At 40.7% G+C, this 21,935-nt stretch overlaps 2 protein-coding genes across 5 annotated transcripts in view; both read right to left on the bottom strand.

Annotated features, from left to right (window-relative positions):
- PPIL2 (peptidylprolyl isomerase like 2) overlaps positions 1-3,543 on the bottom strand; it is a 68,101-nt gene extending 64,558 nt beyond the window's left edge. Inside the window, exons 1-5 of the mRNA XM_074554625.1 lie at positions 3,402-3,543; positions 3,264-3,313; positions 2,824-2,869; positions 2,141-2,203; positions 1,940-1,991 (exon numbers count right to left, since the gene is read on the bottom strand). Of these exons, the coding sequence (XP_074410726.1) occupies positions 1,940-1,991; positions 2,141-2,203; positions 2,824-2,869; positions 3,264-3,313; positions 3,402-3,433 (243 nt within the window). The 5' untranslated portion in view covers positions 3,434-3,543. The remainder of the gene's footprint in view (positions 1-1,939; positions 1,992-2,140; positions 2,204-2,823; positions 2,870-3,263; positions 3,314-3,401) is intronic.
- Positions 3,544-5,390: 1,847 nt separating this feature from the next.
- HIRA (histone cell cycle regulator) overlaps positions 5,391-21,935 on the bottom strand; it is a 31,978-nt gene continuing 15,433 nt past the window's right edge. For 2 of the 4 annotated variants that reach the window (XM_014268372.3, XM_014268374.3), the window contains exons 11-25: positions 20,778-20,883; positions 20,006-20,224; positions 19,323-19,408; positions 18,676-18,870; positions 17,155-17,325; positions 14,982-15,201; positions 14,125-14,229; positions 13,172-13,320; positions 12,269-12,430; positions 11,514-11,572; positions 10,406-10,511; positions 9,129-9,251; positions 8,076-8,239; positions 6,308-6,396; positions 5,391-5,798 (exon numbers count right to left, since the gene is read on the bottom strand). In XM_014268372.3, coding sequence (XP_014123847.1) covers positions 5,682-5,798; positions 6,308-6,396; positions 8,076-8,239; positions 9,129-9,251; positions 10,406-10,511; positions 11,514-11,572; positions 12,269-12,430; positions 13,172-13,320; positions 14,125-14,229; positions 14,982-15,201; positions 17,155-17,325; positions 18,676-18,870; positions 19,323-19,408; positions 20,006-20,224; positions 20,778-20,883 — 2,071 coding nt within the window. In that variant the 3' untranslated portion in view covers positions 5,391-5,681. The remainder of the gene's footprint in view (positions 5,799-6,307; positions 6,397-8,075; positions 8,240-9,128; positions 9,252-10,405; positions 10,512-11,513; positions 11,573-12,268; positions 12,431-13,171; positions 13,321-14,124; positions 14,230-14,981; positions 15,202-17,154; positions 17,326-18,675; positions 18,871-19,322; positions 19,409-20,005; positions 20,225-20,777; positions 20,884-21,935) is intronic. The other 2 variants (XM_014268373.3, XM_005488899.4) reach the window with 1 other exon arrangement.

Raw genomic sequence — 21,935 nt, 5'->3', positions numbered from 1 at the left:
CAACCTGTGCAAAGCAACTCCATAAGTTAGTGTACACAAAACGGCATTGCAGCTCATCTGGCTCAATTCCTTTCTAAATAAACCCAGAGTCCTGAGATTCTCCAAGTCACCAATTCATTACAGAAGATACTTTCTGGTTTCCATGGACAAGGTGCACAGGGAACAGAGGGTGCACACACAGTGACAGATTCAACAAAGGACAGAACAGTCCAGAGCTGCACAAGCTCAATTCACTGACTTCCTCTGCCCCTACCCAGTACTCCTATCCCATTTCTGCCCAATGCCACCCCACTCTTCCAAAAACCTGAGATACCCCTCTGGGAAACAAAGTCTAAATCACCATCCTTCTTTCAACCCCACTTTTCAACTGAAGAGCTCCACGGAGCTGAATTAGCAGGGCTGTATGCTATTCTGGAGAACAAGTGTCCCCTTTTTCTTCCATCTCATCTGGAACATCTTGGTCCTGTGGAGGAGAGAGCTGTACAGCACCAGCCCACCACAGAACAAGAGGGGGGAAGAAAGGGCTCCCCAGACAGTGACACAGAGCAAAAGGAAGAAGCACAAGTCTGGTAAACTAACAGGCCTCAAGGCCTGACTTCATTTAAGTATTTATGGTTCACCAAATATATTGTGCACAGTCTCCCTCTCTCCCCGTTACACAACACAGTCAGGCACATTACACTTATTGCTTAGCATCTACTTGAACAATTTTAAACCACATCATGGTTCACAGTCTGCAATGAGCTGCTCTGAGTGAAAGAGACTGATCTGGTAACACCCCAAAACTCCCAACCAACGCAGAGAGCAGCAAGGTGGTGAGAGGCTGGCAAAAACAAAAGAAATAGCTGTAATTTCATTCCTTCTCAACACACACTGGCCTCTACATGTGTGAAGAAAGACCTTCAATCACCTCACCATTGCACAAACACACCTGAAGGAAGATATTCAGGCTGTTGGTGTTTAGAGTTTGGAATGTTACACCTGTATTTGGCTTTTCCTCGTATCTGTGTGACGGGAAAATCTTTAATTGAACACAAGATCTCTCAGAAGGAATCTCAGCCCAGAGGCAGCGGCAAACCTCCCCAACCCTGGGCAAGGGCTGCCACCCAGTGCCTACAAAGGTAACTGCACGCACTGAAAGGGGAAACTTCACTTGCTCAAGCAACAGTTCCTGCTTAAAATTTTCCTCTGTGCCCTCATAAAGAATGTACTTTACACATCAGAAAAAAGATAATTCGAACAGGGAAATATTTCCTGTATTTCATGTTTATTCAGTGTTTTACCATTTCATGCTGCTACAGACAGTCATCCCTTTATAATTATCATTTATACAGAAAAAGGGGGGAGGAACCCACAAACGTTTCTCTCACAGTGAACCATCAGGACAGAAGCTTTCTGAAATACACTGTCAGGACAACTCAGAAGATTTTGTAGTGCAGGCTTACCATTCATAATATCATCTAATTATCTCCTTAAACTGCATGATGCCAAATATCCTTTGGGTTAGGAAACATTGCTGTAAATCTAATCCCAGAGGGAGAGGTGTGAGCCCCTTGCCCTGCAGGAACCAGAACTGTGCTTCTATGAGACAGCAGGAGAGTTTTCCATCATGACCAGTCAGGCTTTCTGGGCAGCACCAGCATTAACAACAGTTTCTATTTCCCTCTGTACAGATGTTCATTATGCCACAGCTGGAAGGCAGGCAAGATACCCTGAGAGTTCACACAAATGAACCACTCACCTCTGCCCCATTTACAATCAGATCACAACAAATAAATAGAGGTAATGCTTTCCTTTCTTCCACACATCTTCAAAACTGCACTCCCATTCAACTTCATCTTGCTTTCACTAAGGGATTTTTATTTCTCTAACACATTAAATAAAAAACTGAGCATAAAGAAAGCAAAGCCATGATGTGAATCCACCCATCATTACTTACTTCTCCCGTGATTGGATTGGTTCCATATTTCTTTATCCAAGGTACAATGCTCCTGAAAAGAGAAGGGATAAAGTAATCCATGACAAGCACCATCAAAAACCTCTACTGATGGCCATGACTGTTTTTGCCAACTTGCTACGACTAAATTATGATTATACAGCTGTAACACAAAAATAAAGCTAAGTACAGACAGGAACTTACAGGATATCAAAGACTGTCCCATCTGGTGTGCAAACTGGGTATTCAAATGGCTGCAGAGACAAACTAGAAAAAAGAGAACACAACCTTGTTGGCAAAACCAGGTGGAAATCATGATGTAACTGGCAATCACACTCAGCATCCCCTGTTGGGGATGCTCCCATAGTCCTGGCAGCTCTGAGCTCACAGGTGTGGAAGGCAATTTTCTGAACTACCCAATCTACAGGGATTTCTAACCCACTTCTACCAACTCTCCTCCTTCACTCCTGCACTTCAATCAGTAAACTCTAAATGGAAAAAACCAGCAGAAATATTTTTCAATCTACCTTAATCTCTATCTTAGCAAGATGAGTGGCTGACCCAACATATTCTGAGGAGGGACAAGCAGATTTGAGCCCTGAGGACACAGATGTGGAAGGCTGGGACGTATACAGTAATTGTTCTGCATTATTTCATCACTTGTGCATCCTTTCAGCCATCACCTCCAACCACTGCAGACACTGATCACAGGTCATGCAGACTCTGTTTCAGTTCTTATTCTACTTTTTCTTGCCACACTACTGCCACAGCAGGCACAAGGCAATGAAAGTAACTGCCTCAGGAGAACATGGCTTTAGTTCAGCGTCAACAGACTTTGATAAACAGGTGTGTCATTAAATAACGATAATGTAAATTTGTTGTCTTACCTGCAGTGATCAAACGATAAACGTCTAAAATTGGTTCGTGGAAGGTCTGTTTATGGAAAAAGAAAACCCACACAACAGATTTTAATAAATACATGGTGTTCTAGGTAATCAAGAAACATTTGAAAGTTACATATTGCTACATAACCGGTGGTAAGTTACTGATGACAAGGACAAATACCCTAAAGCTTGTGAAACTGTAAGTAACATTTCCGAACTGACACTACACTGCCGGAAAAGCATCAAAACAGAGCTGTGACAGTCGGACAGCGCTGAGTTTAAATATGGTAATTAAAGCTCAGGCTCTGCCCCGGCAGCGGGCACAGTCCCGGCGAGGGCGGGGACGCTGATCCGGCACAGACGCGGCCGTTCCGAGCAGGACCCCGGGCTGAGGGCTGAGGGCTCGGGGCCCTGAGGGAGCGGCCCGCCCCCCTTACCCTTACCTGCTTTCTTGCCGCCGTAGAACTGCGTGTACTCGGCGCACGTGATGTACCTGCGAGATAGGGGGGTCACTGAGCACAGCACAGTCACGGCCCCGCACAGCCCGGCCCCCCGCGCTCTCCCCCGCGCCCCCCGCTCACATTTTATCCTTCTGGTGCTGTCGCTTCCCCATGGCGGCGGCTCGGCCTGCCCGGCCCGCGCGGCGCCTCAGGCCCGGCCGCGCCTTCCGCCGGGTGCGCCGGGGAACGGCCGCGGTGCGGAAACAGCGGCGGCGGCAGGCGCGTTCCGGGCCGCGGGAACAGGCCGGGATGGCCGGGGATGTTCAGCCTGAGACCTCAGCGCCGCTTTCCAGGGCTGCCGCTTCACTAAAACATGTTTTCTGGCCTGGAATTGAAAATCCTTGTGTTCCTGGTCTGTTGGGCAGTGATAGAACCTCCCAAGAAAAAATGGGTAGAAAAACCTACTTGGTGTCCTAATATGGATACAGCTCTTCACAAAAAAGTATTTCAGTGTCTCTTCAAAGACTTAATGACAAAGAATTTACTGTCCCTTACGAATGGCATGACCAAGGCTGAACAGAGGATGAGCACAGCCCTGATCCCTTGCTTTTAGCAGGAGGAAACCACCAGTTGTCCTGGAGCTTTCACTTATCAAATGCCTCCAATCCATTCATGCTCCTTTTTTCTTTCCTTGTTAAACCATCACCCTGGCACTGCCCACACAGAGCCACTGGAGTGACACCCATGGAAGTGGACAGCCAGAGTGCACTGACTGCACCAGGCTCCCATAAAATGAGTTCAACTCCTGTTTCAATTCCATCAGCTGGTCCTTGGCTGCAGCCATGAGCACAAGGCAAGCACATCCTGCTCTACTTGCAGGGGCTTATATAAATGATTTCTGAGAGTCCATGATTCCATGTTGTTATGGCTCTCCTCTGAGGAACAGAATACTTGTTCCCACCACTGTAGTCTAACTGGCAACAGCAAATGAATGATTTACAATACTACAACTGGTTCTCACTATCAGACTCTTTGGCCACAGCAGCACAGCTAATCCTTGTCCTGGCTGAGGGGGAAGGATATTGTTTGTAAGATGTTTAGGGAAGAAACTGCCCTTTTACAAGGGTTTAAATACACTTAATCATTACAATTCTCTTACTCAAAAACATTTCAAAGCAAGGCACTGAGGCGCATTTAAACAGCAGGGCCTGCAAAGAACCAACACCTTCACTTGCTCCCGTCCCAGCACCAAGTACACTCTGGGAAAAGAAAACAACCTGATTTATTCTCAGTGGAATTCCAAAAGCACTCCACAAGGAACACACAGCCATAACTGCAGAAAGCTCCCTCCTTGCTGCAGTGCAGGCACTCTGCTCAGTGTGAGGGAGCCTGCTGGCTCTGCCTGAGAGGATGAGCACTCCCACAGCTCCTGCTCCCTCAGCTGAGATGGGCTCCAGGGGCAAACACTAGAGCTGTCCACAGACATCACCAGCACTTGTCTGATTATGCTTTCTGAGGGAAGATCATCCAGACAAAATTATTTATTTCCAGACACATTACCGTGATTCAGCCTATGTTGGCATTTCTGGAGATGCATGTGCTCTTTGCAATAATTCAAGACCATGTTTTTGCTTTTTGTTTTTTTTTTAAACCAATGCAATGTTCTTTTATTTTGTACTTACAAAAAGAGCCACCCAGTTGTATCCCTCCCCCTCCCCCCAAATGCCTTTTACAAACATTGAAAAATTAAAAACCTGATGATGACATGTTATTTTGGTAGAATTACTTTGAAACATAGCCTTTGTAATTAAACTCCTACAAGATGACTTTGTAGTGATAGCCTGATTATTGGCCAAATAAAATTCCATATTACAAGTTAGCAAATTCTAGTACAAAAATAGTCCATGTGTTAGAACAGCCTCTTATTATTATATTCACAGGAAAGAGTCTATTGGCTGCATAATACCTTAATATTTATGAAATTTCTTTTTACGTGGCTCATTCATCTAATTTAATATAGTGTTGAGCCTCAATAAATCCTCAGGCAAAAAACCCCAAACAGGGTTAAATATGCTGTTCAGTGTACTCTGAAGTACTGTGCTTTTCACAGGACATCCAAGAAACCGCACAAACAGTTCTCAGCTAGTTTTAATATTAAATGAGATCCAGATCCAAAAGGATCCCCCTGAAGTACATATCCATGACTTTCCATAGAAACAGAGGTCACAGCTTCAATGGTCAAGTTTCACTGGGGAAACTGTCGAGCTCCTGCACTCATCATTCCCAGGAATCCAGGGACCTCTGTGGCACAGCCCTTCTTCAGGAGTGTCCCCGCTGGGACTCTCGCTCCTCTCTCGTCTCTGTAACGCTGTTCAGCAGTTTCACTGGGACCAGGCCCCACAGGGAAAATCTGGGGACAGGCTACTTGTCTCTCAAGATGTCCAGCTGCTCTTGATACTCTGTGAAAAGCCTCTGGAAGCGGAGGTTCTGTCCAATAACAGGAAGAAGTTCTTTCAATAGTTCTCTCTTTCGTAAACCCTGCACAGAAAACACAAAAGCATCCTCAAAATCCATTATTTGTTATCATTAACATGTTCCATGGAGCTCTCTAAGATTCATGCCCTTTTTCCTGCCTAGAGAGAGGTGTGCATTTTATGTTCTCACTCTGCTTCCATGACTCCCAGAATAAAAACTGTCCTTACATTTACACACTCATGAAGCTGGAACAGCCTCTGCAGCTCCAGACTCCAGGCTGTGCTGTGTTCTGAGAGGGAAGATGTCTTCAGCATGTGCCTGTTTCAAAGCTGCTGTCTCACCATGTGGAGAGCTCAACATGCAACTCTCCTTCATCTGTGTGATACTCAAGACAGCACCAGAGCTGGCACTGGGGCAACAAGCATTTGCCTGTGGTTTCACATGGAATAAATCTCAGTGCCATGGGAGAAAGCCTGCTTATGTGATCAGAGCAGAGTGTGGAAAGGATAATACTCTGTAATTTTTATGGGAAACTCTTCCTTTTTCTTCATTAAACCATTATCAGGACTTACCATAACTGTTGATTCCCACTGACTTCCAGCTGAGTAATGGACTGGACCCAGTAAATCCTTGCATAATTCTCGCAAACGATATTCAAACCCTGGAGATAGTCAGAAATAAAATGATATTTGACAGTGTTTCACTACATATAACCACTCCACAATGTAGCAGACAACGTTCAGAAAAGAATTACAAGTATCTGGAATAAAATAAAGCTCAAAACATTGATTTCAGAAAGTTACATTATTATTCTTATAGCAACTCTTTGGACATATCATTTTTAGAGCTCTGAAGGGTCTTATTTAAGGCTCTCAAAACCAAACCCACTACTAAAGATGAATCTACAACAGGGAGAAAAACTGAAGTCTGGAGTAATTACTCCAGCTTGTTTTAAGAGCTGCCCTGATCTGAACCTCACTCTCCCCTCCCACACAAACATACCAGCTTTTTAAAAACCAAAACACCTTTAATAAAACCACACACAGTTTCTGGGCCTCCTTTATTTACCCAAAAATCAGAGGGGGGAATTCCCTTGCAGGAAACAAAGTCTATTCAAGAGTAACTTGCCAATCAACATATACTAGATCAAGTATTTTACTGGATTAGAATTCGGTAGATGCTGAAATAATCATAAGAATAAAGGGTCAATAATAGGATGTGCAATTTTCAAAGTTCAGGAGCTCTAGAAAATTAGTGAAGCAGCAATACACCTCTGGCAAAGCACAGTTTTTGTGATATCCATCCATCCATCCATGGCAGCAACATCTGGAGGTGCCAGAGGAACCCAGTGCATGCAGCAGAGGTTCTCAGTGAAGGCTTTTAAAAGTACAACCATCTCTTTATTGTATGACCCAAGAATAATATTTTAATTTCAACTGGGGAAGGACAGAGAGAACCACATGCAGTTCAACAAGCTCTCTTGTTAAATAAGGTAAAGGTCAAAAGGCAAGAATTAATGAGTTTGATTTTAATTCTGCCAACACCTATTAGGTGGTGTAACGTGAACCATTTCATTTCCCTCTGTGCAGAATGATTATGCAAGGTGAGGAGCAAGGCTGAATTCATACAAGGGGAACTACTCAATTATGAATGTAGACAGGCAGAGATACAACAGAGATCTTTAGAATCCAAAAAGTATAAAGTCAGTTGGTTAACCTTATTTAACATAATAGCATAGAGATAAAGTGTATTGAAATATAAAATAGACACAAGGAACCTTTGTTGTGTATTTCTTTTCTCAGAGAATTTAACATGTGGAACTCACCAGTATAGGCAGTTGAAATTTTAGATTGTAAAAAAAACAAAAATGAAGTGCAAGCAATACAAGCAAATTCTCTGCAATTTTATGTGCTCAGGTACAAAGTGTCAGAGACTGAGCAACCCCTCCACCTCACACCAGGCAGCGATTGCCAGCTGGCTGAGGAGGGTTATGCATTTTACAAAGTGCTCCTGGTTTCCCTGAAACATCTGTAGCTGCTGCCAGACAATACCTAGGATGTGCCTGCCAGACCACTGGGCTGTTTCACAATGCAACTGCCATTCCTGCAGTCTGCAGATGGCACTGCTTCCCCAGACAGTCTGTCCCCACTCAGTGTCCAAACAGGACTCCTGAGGACCCAGCACTGCAGCAGCAAATGCAATTTGTTTTGGTTTTAAGCAAACCCGAGTCCAGAAGCCAAGTGCTAAAAGGAAGGTGTTAAGGGCAATCACACACATCCATGACATGAACAGAGTGTTTCTCAGAGCTGCAGAGAAGCACCCGAGCCTGGCAGGTCTCACCTTCATTAACTAGGTACCGTGCATAGATAAGGAGCCAGTGGTGATATTCGTGACTGGATTGTAAAATAAGTGCTGCTGCTATCTGGTTCTCCAGGTATGCAAGTGTTGTTTCTTGTTGCACTAAATGAGGCATGGAGAACAATCTTGCAGCTTGCCTTCCTGAACTGCAAAAGCAAAAAGATTAATGTGCCATAAAATCAGATACAAGTTTAAGGATTATATCTTTTTGTAGCACTAGCTATACTGCATCAATCTTCCAGAGGCACACAAGACATAAAAAATTTCTTGCATACAAACACATTGTCACTAGAAAGCTAATTTGAAATTCTAATTATAGTTATTAGAATTTTTTTTCAAAAAGGGAATTTTTCATTCTGTTATTGTCTCTTTCTCTCTCTCAAAAACAGTATTCAAATGCTTTTCACAATGAACTCCCTTTCCCCTCATGAGAACAGCAATAAAATCATACAACACTACACAGTTTCTGTCCAGAAAAAAATTAAACTTGGATGTGAAAGGCAGAAATAGCAAAGAAATCTGCCTGAGAAACTGAATTCAAATCCAAGGGAGGATGGGCTATAAAGCTACCTACAGGAGTCTGCTCTGGCTCACACAATTCCTTGGTGATATTTTCACATGTTAAAAATACTCAGTAGATGACTAATATCTCAACTTTCTCAAAGACTTCATTAAATAGATTCTTTGAGGCCAACTGAACTAACTCAAAAATTGCAGGCCTACTCCAGAAAGCTGGTAAACTAAAAATTAAAATGTAAAATGTAAAAAAGTGCAGCTTAGCTAATAAAAGTATAACAGAATTGTCCAATACCTTACCCATCCAATAAAGAGGAAACTTAAACTGATTATATTCAGAGCATGTTTTCCTGCCCCCCAATCAATCTCATAAGATTAAGATACAGACTATAAACATGCAAAGGATCACTGTGTGAATGACTGATCATTTCAGAGCCACTGGCATTTCAGAAATAACCCAGTGACCCAGGCAGATGAGTGAAGACCATGACAAAACCCAGCCACGCTGGCACGACGTACTTGGATGTGCGTCCCTGTATGACAGCCAAGGGCCCAGAACACTGCATGGCTTCTTGAGATGGCAAACTAGTCCTGAAGTCTGCACATTGTGCTAGAGAGTCCTGTTTGTCAGAAACAAGATTCCTGGAAAACAGCAAACAAACAAAAAACAAGTCTGAGGAGTGCAAACAGCAAGGTCAGCAGACCCAGCTCTGTTATGCCTCAAAACTGGACTTGTGTTTTCACAGAAAACCAAAAAAACATCACTGAAGTGGATCAGGAATTCCAGGCACCCTGATTATTCCCACTACATCTCCAAATTCTGCTTGAAGTGTGTCCCTCCTACTCCCAAAGTAAAAAATACTAATTACATAATATAATTTACCATTAGTTTGGAAGGAATTTTCTCCTGGCCATTTTACAATCTAATAAGAAGCCATGACCCAGATTGATGTGTGGAATGAACACAGGTAATGACTTTCTCATTAAGAACTCGATTTTACCTTAGGTCAGGTCTCCCCCCCACCAGACACACAAACATTGACAATCTTTTCCATAATTACATCTATCCCTTCATATGGAGGGAGCTGACATTACAGCTGCCATTTCCACACCTAATTAAGGATATCATCTTCACTGGCTTGAGATGCCAGGAGAAAGAGTGGCTCAAACCAATGCTAAGTTTAGATTTTATACAGCACAAGGGTAAAATGGTACAAATATTTGAAATACCCTTTGCTGCTTTATCATGTTTAAATTTGTATGATGACTAAACACATTGCTCTTTTATATATTTTCCAAGCTGTGGTACAAACTAAGAAATAGCAGCAAATTCACAATTATGGCTGAGAGTCTGTCCCCTGCTCCTTACTCCCTTAATAAACAAATAGGGTATTTTTCCTTTTCCAGAGGATTCGCTTCGAGTAGTTGAATAACAACAATTATTCTAAGGAGGAGTTAAAACAATAAGCCCTTTCATCCAGCAGGCTCATTACACTAATTACAACAATTATATTAGGATTACAACATGTTGTTTTTTTTTCTTCTTAGGAAACAACAAAGAACCTGTTTTGGCAAGTTCCTGTAAATAATTTACCCAGGAAATTTTTCACAGGAACTTTTGCCTTTCCATGGGGAAAGCCCATCTGATCCCCAACAAGACACAGACTCTTGTGTAGCCTTTCCTTGACTTTAGCAATGACTCTTCCATGACTCTGAGGTAGAATGATTTCTTCCCAGTAAACCAGAACACGTCAGCTCCTGTGAGTTGCAGAAGGAGGAAGTAATCCATGACTTACCATGTAGAAAGAGAAGGATTAAAGCAGTATGCCTTCCCATCAGACATGCTCATGACAGGAATTCCATGCTGAGTCAGCAAGATCTGAGAGACAGTTGCATCACTTCCTGCAAGTCAAATCAGACCAAAGTGTTTCTTTTGGAGTCTTGCCTAAGACTCATCATTAAAAATGGTGAAAAAATGTATCTACCATTTCTTATCAATTACAGCAACTAACAGAAAAAAGTTCAATGTTGTTCTCAAGCACTGATAGGAAAGTCAAGACACAAGCTAATGATGGCAAGCACAAGGCTCAGTGCAGTAGCATTAACATCAATTTTGCAAAATACATTATCAATCTTGATGCTGCAATTTATAGAGAAAATGGGCTAAATTAGGAACATTCTCCTTATCTAGGGAAAATCTTCAGCAATTCTGCCATGTCTTTTGTAACCCAAAAAGCCTTTTGCTTTCTTTTCCCCATTAAGTTAAAATTATAATCCCCAGCATATTTAGAAAAGTGTGCTCTCTAAGAGCACAGAGTAAGTGGGATAGCTGGAGTCTCATTTCTCAGCATATTCCAAGCTCAGGGCTTGTGCATGTAACTTCTAATGATGACATTTGCAAACTGCTAACACAACTGCTTTCTAGCTAGTTTGGATTAGTACTGGATGGATTAAAGCTAAAGCAGGAGCTAATGTACTCTGAGACACTGCTTTTCTGATCATTTGTGTTGTGCCAGATATTGCAGTGATTGAAACTGAAGATTTTTAAGTAATCAATCAGAAGATAATCAGTTGTTGTTCAGCACAGAGACAATAAACATGCAAATTACAGAGAAATTGCTGTAATAGCAGATTTACATTAAGTATTTATCTTGTGATCTTCACAACACTGAATTTCTACATTCAGAAGCAAGGCAGACTATAAGCTACAGAATCTCACACAAGTTTGCTACTCACTGATATTGTCATCACTGTTATTTCAAGAACTTCCCTTTACTATACAATAATGAAGGGAAATTATTTGTTTAGGTTTTTTAGGTTTAATAGAATTTCAGCATATTCATAAATGGCACTAAATAGTACAGGTGGGCTCAAAGGTGGGTAATTAAAGGATTTTTTTATTACCTGAAAATATTGTTTGCAAAGACTCGTCTCTGACAATGGCTGTCTGCTTGTGAACATCCCTGAAAAAGACAAAAGGACAAGTCTGCAGTCAACAAACAATTGAAAACTCAAAAATCTTCTAATAAATGCACTTTTTCACTATTCATGACAAAGTGCGGGGTTGGGGAATGTGTTTAGTTTTTTTTTTTGTTTTGACATTTTCTTCATTGCTTTGACAAAATTATTTTGGCAAACTTAAACCCCTTATGACAAGACAGAAGTTAATAGCAGAGAACAATTTTTATGGCTCTTTATCAGGAAACCTCATTACAACAAAGCAAACAGGATCTAAATAACTCCTTTAGGAGCTCTGACTTGCTGAGACTTTAGATTGAATTCAACAACTGCAAACGAGTTACCAGTGTTTTTATCTTGGCATCTTGAAAATGGCTGGAGAACTTTAACTCTGAAACTCATGTGCTTCACTGGTTAAGTGTGATGGAAGACGGAAATATCCATACTTCTCTTCCCCACCCCCACTCTATTCCACATGCATCACAAGCATTTAAACTGATTAAATCCAGCTGCTTCTTTATCCTTATTCTAGAATGAAGTTCAATATTTTGCACTGGCAGAACAGAAACAGGATTTTGCTGAAACAGAACCAGTCCTGCCCAGTTAACTCTGCAGATTCTATTCAGAAGTGGACTTGTGTTCAGAGCTGATGTGGTTCAAGCTCCAAGGTACCCATGAACACGAGGCACTGTGGCCCTTACCAAACAGAGAGCGTAGCAGCAGTGGTGAGAGCCATGATGCAGGAGCCTGTGCAGTGCAGGGTGGAAATGGGTGTGTTCAATATTATAGGAGGAAGAAGGCGACGACCACAAGCTGAGAATACTGACAGCGTTCGTTTCTCACAGGCCACAGTTACAATCTCACTGGGGAAAAAAAAAAAAAAAACAAAACAAATAAATAAGAAACATTTGTGTGCTGTCAAATGCAAGTAGCATAAAAACAGGCTGAACTCTTAAGCTATCATACAACTTGGGCAAATTTCCTAAAAAATAACTATTGCAGCATTAAGACAAAATTTTCAATACCGAGAAAAGTCATAAACTAAACAGACCAAGGGGCATAGCCGGAAATATCAGTAAAGCTTTTGGTTATACACAAGCTCTCCCTCTGAGAGCTTGTATTTAGGCTGTACCTGTATTTAGCTTTAAAATCTGCTGCTTCTTTTTCAGACCTAGATAGGGCTCAGAAATACACTTTCAGTTGAAACTCTGAAGTTGGAACTAGGCAAAATTGAGAAAAATTAAGAGAAAAAATAGCAAAAGACTCAGGAAAATACTTTGACGTGTATTTTCATATGCCATTTCAAATTTTTCATTCTTTAGTAGTTAGCACTTGAAAACCTGTCACTTGCTATTTAGTCAACTTTAATGAAGAAATTTAAAGGAGAAATGTAAAAATACAGGAAAATAGTTGTAACTGGCTAATGCAAGTTGTGATGTTGTAGGACTGCATAGAGTTAATTCTTGAAGCAAAACCTGAGACTAAGAGCAGTGCACACGTTTACCCATAAATATTATGAAAAATAACTGTAAACTGTACTTTTGTACACCTAAAAATGTCTTCTGGCCTTCAGGACCTCCTTCCTCCAAAAGATACTCTCTTACCAGCTTCCTGCTGCAGCGAGGATTCGACTGGTCAGGACTGTCTCCCATTCCTTCCCTTCCCTATTACACTTTAACCTGCTCAGCTTTGAGCCCCCCACTGTGGTCATTTCATTCTCCACTTCAAGGTACATTGACGGATCTGAACATATCTGAAATACAAAAAATGAAATAATTTCTGGAAGAGGAAAAAATTACTCCAAAAAGCAGCAACTACTATTAGAACCAAAACAACGCTGTCTTTGAGAACACTTTTAAGTATGGCATTCTCTGTTTAATGTGGGTTCAAAATATACCATGGCACTTCAAAAGAAGCAGACCTCTGAAAATCAGCCTTGCCTAAAACACAAGTAATTTCTTTGTATTTGAAGCACAAACAGAAGGAAAGGCTGTGCTAGTCTGTCTCTGCTTCCTAATTATGGGCACCAGATCAAGTCTGTATGTGCCCAGTCTCCCCACAGCCTTGCAATTGGAACCAGACTACCACAGCCTGAATACATCTAAAAGCTGCTTCATAAATACCTAAAACATTACTATTTGCCAGGCTGTTCAGATGCAGAGCAACTCCAGAGAGCTCTCAGAAGAGCCCTGGTTTTATTCCTCAGGGGTGTACTCCCAACACCACTGCAGTAACAGTGCAGCAGCCACTCCCCCCAGGCTGTTATCTCCACCCCACACTTTGGCTAACCAGGGGGGGGACTGATGAACCAGAGGCACTCACTCCTCTCTGGAGTTTAGCTGGGTCAGAAGCGACCCATTTTTAGCTGATTTGCCATTTTCTTTGCTCACACAGACATAGTCTTAGAAGCTAAAGTGTTACCCATCTTGCTTGCTTGAACAAATACATGCATTCAAATGTTAACTCATCAAAGGATGTGACTAACCTGAGGATATTTAAAAGAAAGCAGGGGTTTTTTGTTTGTTTTTAAAGTATTTTTTCCTTATAGTCCACTTACTTGCAAAGTAAACGATTTCTGTGGGATTGGGGTTGGCAGTTTAAGTGCTAATGCTGGTGCAGAGATGCAAGCAGCATCCTTCTCAGAGGCCAGTGTAGCTGGGGACTGGAAAAAAATGGCAGAAATAGTTACATTTTTTATTAAAAAAAGTGAAAACCAAATATATTCTACCAAATAGATTGATTTGAATTTTCTTAAAATTACAAATAATGCCAATTGCAAATGTTAATCTTGTTCCAGTTGGTTGTATGAACACAAGTATTTTAATACAGCTTCTAAGAATCACAGATAAACAAAAAAACTTCAAGTGGTCTCTTTTTGTTTTTTGAAAACACCCCTATTTTCAGCTGCAACTAATTCCTGAAAACTCTGGTGTATTACATGGGAAATCTAAGCTCTGGATATAGAAAACACTGGTAATCTATATGCCTGAAAATGAAGAAAACTCTCATGCAACTACTTTAGAGTTCTGAGGAGATTTATCATCATTTAAATCACCATATCCAAGTCACTTTCTTGTTCTTGGACCACTCTCCATCATACACCACCAAAAACTGTTGGCATTTCATTTTATTCTAGACAGTCTTCGGCAGGCTAGCATTACTTAGCATGCTGGGACCTTTAGTAAGTAGCTACAGAGTTACATAAAAGATAAACACATTTGCCACACTATGTGCACCTGCTTTTTCTAAGCTTAAATTCTAAAACCAGGAAATTTAAAGGCATGGAAGAGGGATGGCTAAAAATTCTGAGGGACTGATACAACTTGTGTTTCCCTGAGTCAATGGAACAAGTCAACAGGGGACTGACTTTATTAAATGAACTTTGAAAGCCACAATGAATTTTATATATTTCACCTGAACAGTTAAAGTTACTGGTACAAGTCTGGAGTCTTTCCTAGGCCTCCCTTTTTTCTTCTTTTCTACTGTTTCTCCCTCAAGTTCCAGTTTCCGTTTGGGTACGCTGAGTGGTTTGACAGCTGGAATCTTCTCTTCACTGTCACTGCTGCTCTCCAGAATATCCTTGGGCTTATTGTCTTTAATTAAATTCTGATCCTTCAGTCTGTAAAAAAAAAGTCTGTAAAAAAAAGCTGATTCCAAAAGTTGCCATATTTCCCACACATTGCCTTCTTGCAGATAAGATGACATTTCTGAGTCCTCTTGGGGTGTATTTCAAAGCAAAGGCAGGAGGAGGAAGCTGTAGAGGTATGGCAAACCCTTTCCAAAAGGACAGTATGTAATATAGATATAAACCAAGCAGACATATTCTCCCCTTTAAAAAAAATTAACCAAACCAGCAGTTAGCCACGGGATAAAGCTGGAAATAGCAACTTTACTTAAGCATTCAGCTTCAATTACCATCAGATCTCTTTCCCTGAGCTGATAAAAATAATTCAACACTCTAAGATGCAAGAGTAGTTCAACTTTTCCCCTTCAGTGGACATTAGACTTTCTGCTTATTCATGCAGAACTTTTGTCATTCTTTGGTCTACCCCCAGAAGTTGTTCTGTTCAGTTCTGACTGCTGCAAAATGTGTCTTTGCAAACCACACACATGACTTCACTGCCCCAGCTTCCATTGTAGGAAACATAACTATGGAATCACAGAATGGCTGGAGTGGAAGGGACCCTGAAGACCATCTGATTCCAACAACATGCCATGGACAGGGGCACCTTCCACCAGGCCAGGTTGCTCCAAGCTCCATCCCACCTGGCCTTGAACACTTCCAGGGATGAGACATCAGCATTTTCTCTGGGTAACCTGTTCCAGTGTCTATCACCCTCCCAGTAAGGGATTTTTTACTAATATCTCATCCAAACCTGCCCTCTTTCAGCCTGAAGTCATTCTCCCTTGTCCTGTCACTATGTGTTTCACAACCTGTGAAAAGTCCCTGTCCAGGTCTGTTGCAGCCCCTTTAGGCACTGCAGTAAGGTCACCCTGGGCCTTCTCTTCCCCAGGTTGTGCAGCCCCAGCTCTCAGCCTGTCCTCACAGCAGAGCTGCTCCATCCCTCTCATTACCTTTGTGGCCTCCTCTGGACTTGCTCCAACAGGTCCATGTCCCTAAATAACTGAATATAATACAACCAATACAAAGTACAATCCTTGTGAACTCTCTTGTTAACCATTATATCCTAAAATAGGTCATTTAATCATACTCTTCCCTTTCCCTCCAATAGCTGGTTATTAACTCACACTGTTTTGCCATTTATTCCTTAACTACTTGGCTTCAGAGAAATACCTTGCATAATCCAAACATTTTTTCTCTGGCACCTGAATTATGCCAAACAATACACTTTAATCCATTTTTTAATGACACATTAGAAGCATTTATGAGAGTATATTAATACTCTTGCTTATGCATCACATGGTTAAGCTCTTTAACATAAAAATATTGTTGTATAAAACCAAGTTTTACTGATAATTGGGGAACTACATTCTTTTTTCTTAAGATTGTTATTTTTTTATCATTTGTTTTGGTGAAACAGGAATATTTATGCCATAACACTATGTCACAAACCAAAATGCTTTCCTTTTTTTTTTTTAATCACATGGATTCAGAGCCAAAACCCTTTAAACTCAGAGAATCTTCTATGCATGCCTTCAAGGCATAAAGCTGAAATATAACTGCAGCTGTGGTGATGAGAGGTCATCTGCTGACATGTATGGTAATTTACCTTGAAGTAAACCTCTTTTGTACAGAGATGCAGGCTGGCTGGTTTTGGCAGGGTTTGTCTCCCAAGGAGTCCAGCTGCACTCGGTGACACAGGCCTGTGCACACACAGCCTCTTACAACAATAGTTTTAACCTGGACTATCTTGGAGAATCTGTGCGATACCAAAATGCCAGGGACAAACATACAAAGGGTAACAGCAGGACAGAATTCACCTATTTGTAGCTGCCCCCTTCCTTCCAATAGTGAAAGAAACCCAAGACAACTTCTAGAGTGTCAGCAGTGTGACATCTACACCACACAGAATTCGTGTTTCAACTCTACCTGATTCCCTTCCTCCCTCCCCAGGCCATGTCCTACCTGTCCACAACAGTCTGGTTTGTGTTTGTTACAACAGCAGTCCCTGAGGTGGCTTTGGATCGTTCTGTGAATCGAGAATCAAATGCTTTCATGGGCTCAATCTTGGATGGAGTTGTCAACACAGAGGAAGACGATGCAGAAGGAGCAGCTGAGGCAGAGGTAGCATTTACACTGTCAAGAAAAGAGACAGCAAAATAAGGATTGAAACATTTAGTACTGGTAAGCTGCATTGTTCATAACAACTAACACTTGGGATAATGGTTAGAAACCATGTTGAAAACCTTTCACTCAAGTATATAATCAATTATAATATTCTTTTCCCACTCTTTCATGCATCAGTGTTTTACAAGCTTTGCTTACTCTCAAAACCTGTCTGTGGTATATCTCAGAGCTTCATGTGGCCACATTTCTGGATTAAAAGACCCTAATTCATTTACAGGAAGGAAATTATACTTTTAGCTGGTACTTACTGAGAAAGGATCACTTTTGAAAATGATCACGGGGGTTCCTGCTTTTACCCCATGTTCAGGTTACCAAATATTTCCATTACAATATTATATTTCACTATTTATCAAGCAAACAATTGGGGATGAAACAATTCATGCCAGGTTTAGATTTTGTTGTTGAAAAATCCAAGCTGATTATTAGGCCTTTCCAAGCATAACTCTAGGGCAAAGGAATGTGTTTTCCCCACACTAAAGCATTCCAGGGATCTACTATTTCAATAGCTGTTTACTTTAGAGATTTTTCAATTCATTCAGAGAATTAATTCAGGGAATGAATGGCTCTAAAATAACTGATGCTTGTACTAAAAAGCTGCTAGAAGTACAATTTACAAAGAAAAGGATACTTAATAGTTTCATCAGTCAATCATTTCTCATAGTCCACCCGCTCATTTTTTAATCTGTGGCCAATTTCAACCAAATTTGGTGGAGAAGTAGAGGTTTCAATGACACTATGCTGCTACAAAAGCTATAAAAACACACTGAGAAGTCAGGTCAGTGCTACCACTGAGGGAAAAGCAAGTAAAATTCAGTTGTTCTGTAATTAATTTGAAAGACACGCTGGCCCATCAGCACATGTGCACTGACAAGCCAATGTCACTATGCTCTGATGGGGGCTGTTGGACAGGAAAAAAGGATCACCATGTCTAAAGAGAGGACTCAGGTCAGAATTGGATGTAAAGTAGGTTTCATTTCTTACACTACTGCAACACCTTCTATTGTTTACTAATAGCAACCCACCAACAAGTCATTTTGTTAAAGCATTAGCAATCTGCTGTGCACTTCCTTGTACTGAAGTTCACTGCCAGAACCATGCACATGGATTTATTCATTCCCAATTTATCAACATTTAAAGTAACCAAACACTAATAAAATCTCAATGTTTTCAGGAAGATTAGATTCTTGGGGTTTTGCAATAAGGAAACTACTTGAATAATTTCTTCATTACAAAACTATAAATAAGAATTAAAAACTAAACAGATTCAAGTGAGTGCAAAACAAACCAGCAAATACTGACCCATCTTTATTGGCTGCATCATCTGTTGGTTTTATACTGGCTGCTGTTGGCTCTACAGAAGGCTTTGAAGTATTAAGGGAATTTGCTGCGTTCGAATCTAGTGACATGAGCTGCTGGTTACTTTGAGAAGACATCATTGAGCCAGACAGAGTTCCAGATATTGGGATGCTATTGAAAAATGCTGTAGAAAAATCCCTAAACAAAAAGACAAACAACAAATTTCTCAAAATCACTTAAAAGATAATTCAAAAATAGTAATTTTAGCTAAAATATTTATTCCATTCTTCCTTTTTCCACATGTGGACACTCATATGCAATCTAAATAAATCCCCAGTACCTTTCCAGAGTAATTTCTCATATCCAAAGGATATTAAAGCTGGTGCTAATACAGATATGAATCAACAATACATTAGAGCATTGTTCACCTATAACAGTAAATAATGAGAATTAGCCTGATCTATTAGAAGTGAGATCTCATGGCCAAAGAACACTGGTTGAAACTGTATTCCTTAAGAATACACACTTATTTCCAGTGAGTGCTTTATGATGCCCTAAGATGGAATGCCAAGCCTGGAACAGGGAAACAAACAAACAAACAAAAAGATAAGAAGGCAAAGAAGGATTTTATGGATTACTTCCAAACATACCCAGTGTCCAGTTGAGCTATGCAGAGAGGTGTGATCCTTCTCCGGCCATCTGCCGTTCGTGTTTCCACTTGTTTTTTTAAGAGATTCTGTTGGGAAATACATTTTATCGTAATTTCTGATAAATGGGAAATGGTATTTTAATTTTTTTTTAAACTGAAAAAAATAGATATATTAAAAGAGGTGCCTCATTTAAAAATCTGTTAGCAAACACTTTCCCATAAACACAATTTTCTAATTTTCAACCTATCCATCTGTAGAAAGGGCATTTGTGGAGAATGTAATCTGCTCTCCACTTTAGAATCAAGTCTAAAACATTATGCATATCAAATCTTTAATTAAAAATTGTGTTCTGTGTTTAGGACACAACTAAATAATGCTTTCAACCTCTGTAATTAAGAAACTGAAACACAGTTCAACAGCTTCTCTGTCATTACTTACTCCTGGTTTCCTTTCTGCACACCAAGAATTCTGCACCCATCACAGAAATATCTACATTGCCTGCCTTCTGCTTAAAAGCATTTAACTTTTCAACAAGTCCCAGTAAACGACCCACTAAGTTGATCAGCTGGGCCATACCCAGGCTGAAAGGTGCCATTAACACAAATGAGGGCACAGAAACTGGTTCTCTCCTAACAGTTTGGTAATTAGTGACTCAGTATTTGCCAGTGCCCACCAGCACCTACCTTTCTGATGTCCTCCAGACTCTCCCCATTAACCATGCTTGCCACTTTGGGAGCTGTGGAATTCCCAGAGCCTTCCCGAATGGAGGAATTCTTCTGATCCCCCTGCTGCTGCCTCTGCTGGTACTTGAGCATCTCTGGATTCTCAATAATGGTGGTGGACAACTGAGCTTCAGTCATGATAGCCAGGCTTTTGCCATAGGTGGACTGGTGAATGTTGCTCTGGGGGCATTAAGGATGTGAGTGACCATGACATCAGTGATTGTAACACAAGGGAATCACACAAATCTAATAGAATCTATCAAATGCCCCCTGTAGCATTTATACACCAGATTTTTTTTTCTTTGTGTTTTCAACTAACACTAAATCAATATGTAAAATAAATGAAATTCAAAGCTCTAGTTGCTAATAGCAATGAGAGGAAAAACAGCCAAGAGCAATCAGTTTAAAAAGACTTGCATATATGCAAGTGAAAGAGTAATTTTATAGTGCTTTGAAGCACTCACTTCTTGTTTCCTTGGCCAAATAATTACTTCAGATGTATAATGATGTGTAAGCAAGTGGATGCTTTCCAAATTCTTTTTTCCAGAAGAGAAACTATTACCACACATTCTCTTGATTACTCTTTTTTAATGATTTGTAAAGCAGACAAGAACAACATATTTTCCATAATATGGAAATCTGTTACTACATACTTCTATAAACAGGTCAACATTTTAATTGAATCAATACATCTCTGAAATATGATCAAAGGTTCTCTGAGTGCTTACTGTACCTTTTCCTCCTCGCTGAGTGGATCCCCAAGTTCATCCTGGGAAAAGTCCAAAAATGCCACTGATCCATCCATGGAACACACCAGGATACCAAGTCCATTAAGGGTCCTGAGGGAAACAAAGGTCCAACTTTGTTTTTAATCTGTTTCATTCAAGCAAAGATGATGGACTGCTCAATAAATTCTGATGGATTGTTCAATAAAAATCTCAGCTTAAGATTTATTATCACAGCAATAACTCATGGAACCAGAGAAGTGGGACAGTGAGGAGACAGGATGACAGGCAGCAGAGTCCCTGTGCCAATGCTCCCTTGCAGACTGCACAAGGATGGTGGCACTGGGACAATAACCTGCCCAGGGCAGGAGCAGCACCATGGAAAATTTCCTGAAGGGGTAAACCTGAATAGTGTTCACAATGAACAAGGAGAGAAAATTATAAATGCATTTCCTTCAATAGATGAGCAAATTTTTGTGCTAATGGAAGTGGGTGAAGAAATGGGCCCTCAGCTGACAAGCAGGCCAAAACATCTTGGTACTAGGCAAGAACACAGGTTTGATTTTGTTACTGTTCAGTTATTTGGGTGTTTAAGCAAACTGCACATGTGTTTATTTGTGGGGATACATAGTAACCCTCTTCTGGATGTCAGGTTTTCTTAGCAAAAGGAGAGAGGAGAAACTATCTATCATAACAGAATGATAATCTTGCATGTGTAACCTATTATTGCACATTTGAAAAAATACTTGGATTTTGACTTCTCCCTCAGATACTTTTAAGCACAGAGCTCACAGAGACAGTGACACAGTGGCTTACAGATGAATTGTTACACAGAAGGGAAGAGAAAAGGAAAGCTGGCCCAACTCCAAAGTCCTAACCAAGTTACTAAAAATCCATTACAAGTACCACAGCTACAGGCATTTGGCAACCCCTGTTTTTGTGGCATCACAGTCAGAGAAATCAGCCTCAGCACCATGAAACAAGGTACACCACCAGTACTCCAAATTAGAAAACAGTAAACTCATGTTGAAAGTTTTCTGTTTGCTTTGCAAATTGCTGAGCTCCTATTGACCTCTGGATCCAAGCAATTGTTCTGTGAAAACATAATCCCTCACAGATATTATATTGATGGATCCAAGTCTAAAATTCTAAACCAGAAATTATAT

Source organism: Zonotrichia albicollis, chromosome 18 (genome assembly GCF_047830755.1).
Source record: "Zonotrichia albicollis isolate bZonAlb1 chromosome 18, bZonAlb1.hap1, whole genome shotgun sequence".
Taxonomy (NCBI): domain Eukaryota; kingdom Metazoa; phylum Chordata; class Aves; order Passeriformes; family Passerellidae; genus Zonotrichia; species Zonotrichia albicollis.
The sequence above is the reverse complement of the archived record's forward strand: the minus strand, read 5'-3'. Positions and strand labels throughout refer to the sequence as shown.